Raw genomic sequence first — 8,532 nt, 5'->3', positions numbered from 1 at the left:
CCTGCTGCTGAGCTACTTTGTGTTGTGCAGTGTTTGAATTGTGGGAGGCCTTCATTCACTTTTCTTTTTAAAACGGGTGAAATGCTAGTTCACAAAATGTTCTTTGCCATCCAGGCAGCTTTTAATTTTCTGTGTCACAAAGTGATATTGCTCCTAAGCACTTTATGCCCTTTTTCAGCTGTGTCTATTGGGTGTCGGCCTTGAAAAGTGAGTTACTAGATGCTTTTTCCATCTCTGCCTGTGAGCGTCTACCTCGGTGTCTGTCTGTAGAGCTGTAACCAACAGTATGTTGTATAGGATTCAGTATTCCTGGCTTGTGTGGTGCCTGGCACCCTGTAGATGCTGCAAGCTTATAAGTGACTGATGCTTTGGGATGAAGAAGTTCTCTACAAGTATGAAGGATTGTTGCCCCAAAGCTGGGCATCTTTTAATCATCATTCCATTTGGCAAAAGGTGTCAGCAAGCTGCCGAAATGTGTGTATAATGATCGCTTGCTAGTTTAAATCTGGGCAACTAAGACCTCGGGCAGATGTTACATTTATGGCATAATTAACATACAGTGCCATAAATTATATGCTAAACGTTCATCCACCTTGCAACATAAAATGGCAAACCAGGAACAAAGATGTTCCAGGTGCAATGTAGAATATCTTTGTGGCTGGTTTGTGTGGCACCTTAAATTGAATGTGTGGCATGTTTTGTGTTCCAGACCAGGGCTGCCCCACCAATGCTGACAATCACAGCCTCAGATCTGGAAAAGGACCTGAGGCTCTCTGGAGCCAGTACACTTACCTGATAGTCACCACTGATCCCAGACAGCCTCTGGTCTCGGGGCTGCTTCCAACCCAATGCCTGGGTTTGGGACTTGGAGCAGCTTTGAGTGTGGAACTAGGGATCCAGGGTTGCCCATACCTGAGCCTGATGTTTTGGGATTGGGCATGGGGCAGCTCCAGGGTCCAGGACAAAGACCCTGCCCAATCCACAAGATCAGGTTAGGGGCAGCCCTGCAGTGGTGTGATTTGGTTATGAGGCATTTTATGGCCTATCCCAAACATTACTCATCCTGCCATGTACATCTGGTTTTACAGGATCCGTGTTTTTTGGAGTGGGACGTAACATTCCTCAGATCCCAATCATGCCATTATTTTAACGTCTGCCAGGGCCCTAAGATCGTAAGCAACTCAAGGCTGTGTTTAGCTAGCACTAAAATGTCAGCCGATGCTTCTGTGTGTTCCTGCTGTGTTGGTTTAATTTTCAGTCTTCTGTGTGTCTGCAATCAAAACCTTAAGTGGCAACCTGCTAAGTGAATTACAGAAATCCTCTGCATTTCTCTTCCCTTCCTTCCTTGAGACGGGCTAGTTTGTATAGGGTCCTCGTCCCAAGTTAGGTTCCAACTTTACTACTACCAATAATAAGTCTGTATCTATAGTCAACTAAAATCTCCATAGGCACTTCCTGCATGCTTTACAGCAATGGTAACGTATCAAGAACTCTGGAATAAGAAGCAATTTATCTCCATCTGGCACGTTTCCTCTGCTTTGACACGCAACAAATGATTCCCTGAAGCAGGTATATAGGCAGTTATTGGGCTTTGACATACTGCGGATTCCTGTTGTATCAGATGACGGGTGTTAGCAGCACCATCTTTCTTAGTGTAAAGAGACTGCTGCCACTGCTCCATTTCTAGCAACGTGCATTTTCCTACCATCCCTACAGCCCATATTTATCTTTGTTGCCTGGAACTTGATAGACCTGAGTGTGTTTCCAGGACTGTTGACAGGTGCTCTTGTGTAATGATTTGCAAGGGGCTTTTCAATGGCTTTAGGGAGAGGAGGACAGTAAGGATATATGCACCTTAGTGGCTCTGCACAATTTCTCTTTGTTTAGAACCAGCTGGTTTCTAGTACATTTAATTACTTCCCCCTGCAGTTTACATGAATATGGGGTATGGATAGGGAAGAGTCACTTTGAGTGAAAACACTTCCTTAATCTGAGATGCATCCTGGTATAATTATAGCATGCAAGCAGAAACAGTCTCATCCAACCAAGTCCTTTCCTACACTAATTGGTCCCCCTAGAATATACTACCAGTGATTTCTCTGCATGGGAAATAGTCTGCTATGAGCATCTGAAAAGCAGTGTGGGCTAAGAAAGTACCTGCATTTATCACCTTGAGTGTCTCTGAAGTCTTGTCAAATAAAAGACTGCATCCCAGATATTAGAAGGGAAACCAAATCTATTTCTGCTCGTGACCATGGACCTATCTTTTCCCTCTTTGGGAAACATGGGCACAAGATTTCATGTGCATCTCGGTAAGGTCCACATTGTGGAGCCTTTCCCCACTCCAAGTGGTTATTTATGCAAACTGGCATCAAATTCAGTGGCACTCCTTGCACGAATAACTGTTCAACAGTTACTTCACCCTTTGAGGCTAAAGGCAAGTTCATAGACCCATTGCTCTGACTTGCTTATTGAATATACTTACAATCTGCTTAATTTCCCAGGGGTTGCCTTTAATTTTGTGTCAACCCAAAGCTTTTCAGTTGTATTAGGAAAGCATTTGAGCAAATGTTGGCAGGAAGCTTTGCAATACAAGGGCTAAAGAAAAGAAGGGGATTGAGTGAAATAGGAAACCATGGACACTAGTGGACTCAGGCAGGAGGGGCTGTATTCAGCAATGGGTGTCTATGCTGTGTTATACGCCTCCTGTGGCCTTCTTTGACTCACTCCTCTGCCTTCTGTGCACAGGGCACAGAAATGGGCTACTTTTCCCGTTCAGCTTAAGACAAAGGGAACATTAAAGTTAAGAGGGAAAGAACAAAGAAAGAATATCAAAATATCTCAATTGACAGGCATGGCAAACACTGGCACTGACGGCTTCAATTACTTGCATGGGGTCAGGGAAGGAGTGTGGCAGAACCACAGAACTGAACCCAGATCAACTGAATCCCGCCTTCCTGTCTAGTGTTGCAGGAGTTCCTCGTTTGCTTTTTTCTTGACCAACACTGCCATCAGCATGGAGACTTGATAAATGAATCTGATGGTTGGTAACGGCTCTCTCCATGGTGCTAGTCTTTGTGGCAGGCGTTGATAGCGCTTGCCTTCGAGCACTGAGCAGCTGCTGAGTTAGAACTGCCTAACTGCTATCACTGGATTGTGACTCGGTTGGGAGAGAGGCTGGTGATTCCATCAGGAAAAGAAGATATCCAGAGTGCTTGGATAGCAGTATCTTTGAGGGAAAACTAAATTAGTGTAACGTGTTAGGAGAGGAAAAAGAATGCTATTGTAGTCGAGATATTCTGGAGGCCAGAGTTCCTGTCCCATCCTGACATAGGCTGCTTCTGTAACCTTAGACAAGTCATTTAAACTGAGAATTTCAAGGTGATTAACAATCATGCTCAGCTTTTATAGCAGTTCTCTTTCATTGATCTCAGACTACCTTACCAGAGGTCAGTATTACTATTCCTATATTAAAGATGGAGCAACAGAAGCATGAAGAGAGAGTAACTTGCCAAAGGTCAGCCAGCAGGTCGGTGGCAGAGCCGCAAATGAAGCCCAGGTCTTTTGAGTCCCAGACCAGACTCTGATTGCCCAACTTGAAAGACGTTTAAGGATACTTATTTCAGAAAGTGCCTTCTGAAAATTGGAGGCTTTAAAAGTGTCCCATTCTGAGCACCCAAAAGCACTGGTCCTTTCTGAAAATCTCAGTGCGAGTGTCTCTGCCTCTGCTCTCTCCCAGCAAAATGAGGACAGTGATCCTGCTTCTCACTGATGCTTTATGTTGTTTGCTTCTGTTGTACTCTGTCCTGTACATGCACTGCACGACTAGACAGTGCTAGCACAATGGGTGGAGCCTCCCAGCCCTGTATTAATACAAGTAATGAGTCTATTAGACTGTGGAGCTGTCTCCCATCAGACTTGAGAGAAGCCCTGATATGAAACGTTTCATAGTGACTGAGCCACTCTGGGCTATTGAGAACATCTTTGTACAGCCAAAGGAGGGGCTGGTGCAAGAGAATTAGATAACATTGCTTCCTTGTAGCCTCAACCCTTTCTAACTTGCATAAGTCTGGAGTGTGCATCTGCTCTAGTAAAACCACTTTGCACAGAAATCTGCAGTATGTTTGTTTTCAAAGGAGGCATGTCTGAAAGCACTGCAGCAATCACTCCTGCTTTCTTTGACACTGTAGATCTATTAAACAAAAACAAGGTGTGGGGAAGGAACATCAGACTGTGTCCAAATCATTTATCAATGCCACCAGCTCTAGCATGTAACCTGCCTGGTCCTGTTTTCTACTTGTGGTAGGATGGCTGGGAGGTGGAGTTAATGGATTTTGGCTTCGTTTCATCTATAGGGGGGGGGCAGTTTTTGGCTCTCTTTTTAACCTAAGGAGGCAATAAAATAAAGGCTTTATGATGATAAATGCTGGAGAGAGATGTGAAGAGTATACCCTATTTAAATATTCTTCATTGCCTGAACAGAGTACAGACCTTAACCCCTACCATTCCAATCTGTCTGCTCACAGATCTTAAAAGAGAAAAGCTAGTGAGAAGAGTTTATCATGTTCAAGGCAAAACCAGGCTGTTGTAAGGAAGGGAGCATTAGTATCCCCAGCATGGGGTGAGACACATTCTTTACAGCAACTGAGCAGCTTCATCAACCCTTTCTGCAATTGCCCTGCTCCAAAAGGGGTTTTCAGTTTTTTACTGGTTGCTGGGCTCCTGTCCCACCACCACTTTGCATTGAGCCTGTTAAGGGCTTTAGGGGAAGGCCATCAATTCTAATTCCTTCCTGGGAAGAGAACACATGCAGCCGTTCTAACAAATACAGCATCCTCCTCATAACAGGAGTAGGGTGTCTACCTCGCCTTATTTCCCCCTTGAATTCAATAGTATCTCTGTTTAGCAGATTTAATTATTTTTTAAAGAGGCTAAAATGTGATTAACATTTCTCTCCCCACCCCAAAATACAGATTTGCATTAATTTAGTTCTCATGGAAGATGAAGTCTTAATAGCATCACCCTGATATCAATGGGAACTCCCCATGTATTTCTTAGTGCTTCATCATCTTCCTTTCATCCCAGACCTTATGGTACTGTTAGGTCTCTCAAAAGAACAGATAACTTGTGCTTTTGCTGAATTTTAGCCATAGAAGTGAACATTTTACAACATGCACAATTTACAATGACCATGGGGTTAATGTGGTCTTCACTGGACTCCTAATCCAGGCTATAAAGCCAATGCAGAAGGCTGACAGATCTTACACTTCTCCATTCTTTATTAATCCTTTTATATTATTTTTTGTAGTCAAACATGTATAAGCAATGACTACAGCAGAGCTCAGGGATAGAAAACCTTTTGCTATCCAGACTTCTGGGGCTATTGAGTTGTTTCCAAGCCTTTTATCTTAATCTTGGCTTGGGGGACTTCCTTTTAGACCAGCTGCAATCCCACAATGCTGCTCTCCTCCTAGCTGAAAACTTAAGGGTCAAATTGAAGCCCACTTCCATTCCAGAGGACTTAAACCACACTTCAGTTGGCCTAACTTTCTTTGTCTCCATGATATTTTAACCAGCAAGGGTCTTCTGCTGAGCTGCTCAGAAGGTGTAACAGGATGCAGCCTTTCTTTTCACCATGACTGATTCAGGAGGCTGGGATGATTATACTGAATTACAATAGCTTTTAAGTGATGCAGCTGAATCGTGTAACATTCTTCTGAGCGTTAGCATTGCTGGCGGGATTTAATTAGCTGATACTTCTGTCCAGTACCTGAAGATAAGTTGAGTAAGTTAGAACCTAAAGAGTCATTATTATTTTCTTAATGTCTTGAAAAGATGCATGCCCTAGTTGCTGGTGAGTTGCCTAAACAGAGGCCTCAGCACCCACACCTGTAACATGCCTAGCTCTGTTATTCTGCCAATATATATGTGCTACTTTCACCATCTGCTTGACCTGTGGACACTCTAAATTAGGTATTGATGAGCTAAAGTTGAAGTGGGAGGGGAGTCATTGTAGGACTGCTGCAAGCTAATCAAGTCACATGCCTCTCAGCCTTGGCTGCATGCTACTGGAGGTAGTAAGGGATTTTTGGCATGTATAGAATTACACCCTAGGGTTTTGCTTCATGCTCAGCTTTCCCCCAAAGTATCAGCCGTTGTCTTCTGCAGCGACAGTTGTGGACTTAATGAAATGATACTAAGTAGTGGAAAGAGCTAATGTTGCCAATCTTAATGCCATCTTCCATTTGAATTTGTACAGCTCACTTATTGTGTGCATCCCTCAGGAAGCCAAGTTAAAAGTCTACCCAAGCTGAATGGCCCATTGGGTGAGCGTGGTTCAGGTGCACTATTTCCTACAATCCTCATCATGTGAAGGAGCGATGTGGCCAGCATCATCTCCAGCCACCCTTGACACTCAGCCCTGGTGAGCTGAGAGCCTTTTACAGATAGGTTGACTGGAAACAGCCTTCATTGAATCAAAAGCAGGACTCATCCTTGTTCTTCTGGAGCCATGATGGGATGTTTTAACCATCCTGGTATCCCCCACAATGTAGGGAGTCAAAATAGGAATGATTTAGAGTGCGATTTTTTTTTTTTTTCCCCCCCCCAGAAGTGTTGCGCTAGCAAAACTTCATAGGAGAGGACCAATGGGAACTGGTGGGGATCAGTAAACCCCATTTTTCTGTCAGGCTGTATTATGACTTCCTCACCCATTTTATTAATAATGAGAGGATTTTGGTTTTCTGCTTTGTGTACTTTGGGTGAGCAGCACTTCTGGTTGCTTTACTTGACCTTGTTTATTCCTCCAAACTGATGCTTTTCTGAGTTGATGCTTAACTTCAAGAAGTAAACTTTGGACTAGATATCCAGTTTACGATGACAGGCTGAGAGCCCTGGGGCTCTTTAGCCTGGAAAAGCGCAGGCTCAGGGGTGATCTGATGGCCACCTACAAGTTTATCAGGGGTGACCACCAGCATCTGGGGGAACGTTTGTTCACCAGAGCGCCCCAAGGGATGACGAGGTCGAATGGTCACAAACTACTTCAAGATCGTTTCAGGCTGGACATAAGGAAGAATTTCTTTACTGTCCGAGCCCCCAAGGTCTGGAACAGCCTGCCACCGGAGGTGGTTCAAGCGCCTTCATTGAACACCTTCAAGATGAAACTGGATGCTTATCTTACTGGGATCCTATGACCCCAGCTGACTTCCTGCCCTTTGGGCAGGGGGCTGGACTCGATGATCTTCCGAGGTCCCTTCCAGCCCTGATGTCTATGAAATATCGTGGAGCAAAATCCTGATCCTCCACCAACTGGCCCTGCTGAAACAAACAGTGCCACTCATGTAGTAAGCAACTACTCATTGCGAATCATTTATAAAATACCGATTCTTTGTTTCTCTAAAGTGAAACTCGATTCAGATAAACTCTTAGAGGTTAGCTGTCTGAGGCAGCTTTCTGCAATCCCTTCTGCACTATTTTTTCGGTGCCTGCTGCACAAAGCAGAGCATAACCTACCTATGTGCAATGAGAGTGAGGGGTCAGCCCATTTTGTTAGGGCCTGGGGTCTGAGGCACCCTTACTGTCAGAGCAGATTGCTCGGTGACTGAATAGGTCAAGACCATGACACTGTCTTCTCCCTTCTTGACTGGGCTATCAGGTCAGCCTTGAGATAAGGATAAAGGGCCTGCTGGATGGAGAGGACAGCAGGATCTGTCTCCACCCATTTGGCTCTGTTCATTAGCATTAAATTAATGCAATAGAAAAAGAGGCTTTTTTCCCTTGTTCTGCTCTGTGGCTCTAAGCTACTTATGTGGCTTTTCCCAGGTCTGAGAATTTTCTGAGCTCTGTTGGGACCTCCAGACAGGATGGCAATACAAACAGTAATGAGCCTCTCACCAATGCATGCATTTATACCCTAGGATGCAGAGGGAGGAGGGCTGTATCTCCCTGAAACCCTATGCCCCACTCACCTGCTGCCAGTTGCATCCAGGCACAGACTTTGTAGACCGTGGCTGCATTGCAGAAGAAGAAGAGGCTGAAGCAGAGGATGCAGCCGATGATGAGGAAAGTGGAGATGCCCACGAAGAACATGGCTGTCTTGAAGGCACCAGAGGGGATGGTGCCCAAGTCCAGGGGGCCACCCTTGCAGATGAGCTCGCCGGTGAGAGCGTTGCCGATGCAGTAGGAGAAGAGGCCGAAGTAGCCGGCCTGAGGGGTGTCAATGCTGTCGCCGATCCAGTAGGGCTGGATGAAGGTCACCATCATGATGATGGAGAAGCAGAGGGTGAAGAGCATCCACAGCACCCCCATGGCACGTGCGTTGCGCACGTAGTTGGTGTGGTAGATCTTGGCGGCCTCCTGCGCAGGCAGCAGCTTGGTCATGGTGCTGCTGGAGGGGACTGGAGCAGGGTGGGGGGACCTGCTTGGCTGGCCTGTGGCTCCAGGGGCTCAGCCGGGGGCTGGGGTCGAGCATGCGGTGGGGCCGGAGGATGCGGCTGCCTCTCGCCCTGGCTCCGCGGCTAGCATCAGGGCTCG

At 45.7% G+C, this 8,532-nt stretch overlaps 1 protein-coding gene across 1 annotated transcript in view; it reads right to left on the bottom strand.

The window, feature by feature from the left end:
- Positions 1-8,379, bottom strand: part of LHFPL5 (LHFPL tetraspan subfamily member 5) — an 11,936-nt gene extending 3,557 nt beyond the window's left edge. Inside the window, exon 1 of the mRNA XM_006025247.1 lies at positions 7,968-8,379. Coding sequence (XP_006025309.1) covers positions 7,968-8,379 — 412 coding nt within the window. The remainder of the gene's footprint in view (positions 1-7,967) is intronic.
- Between the last annotated feature and the right edge of the window lie 153 nt (positions 8,380-8,532).

The sequence above is a fragment of the Alligator sinensis genome, unplaced genomic scaffold (assembly GCF_000455745.1).
Source record: "Alligator sinensis unplaced genomic scaffold, ASM45574v1 scaffold872_3, whole genome shotgun sequence".
In the NCBI taxonomy this organism is placed as follows: Eukaryota; Metazoa; Chordata; order Crocodylia; family Alligatoridae; genus Alligator; species Alligator sinensis.
The sequence above is the reverse complement of the archived record's forward strand: the minus strand, read 5'-3'. Positions and strand labels throughout refer to the sequence as shown.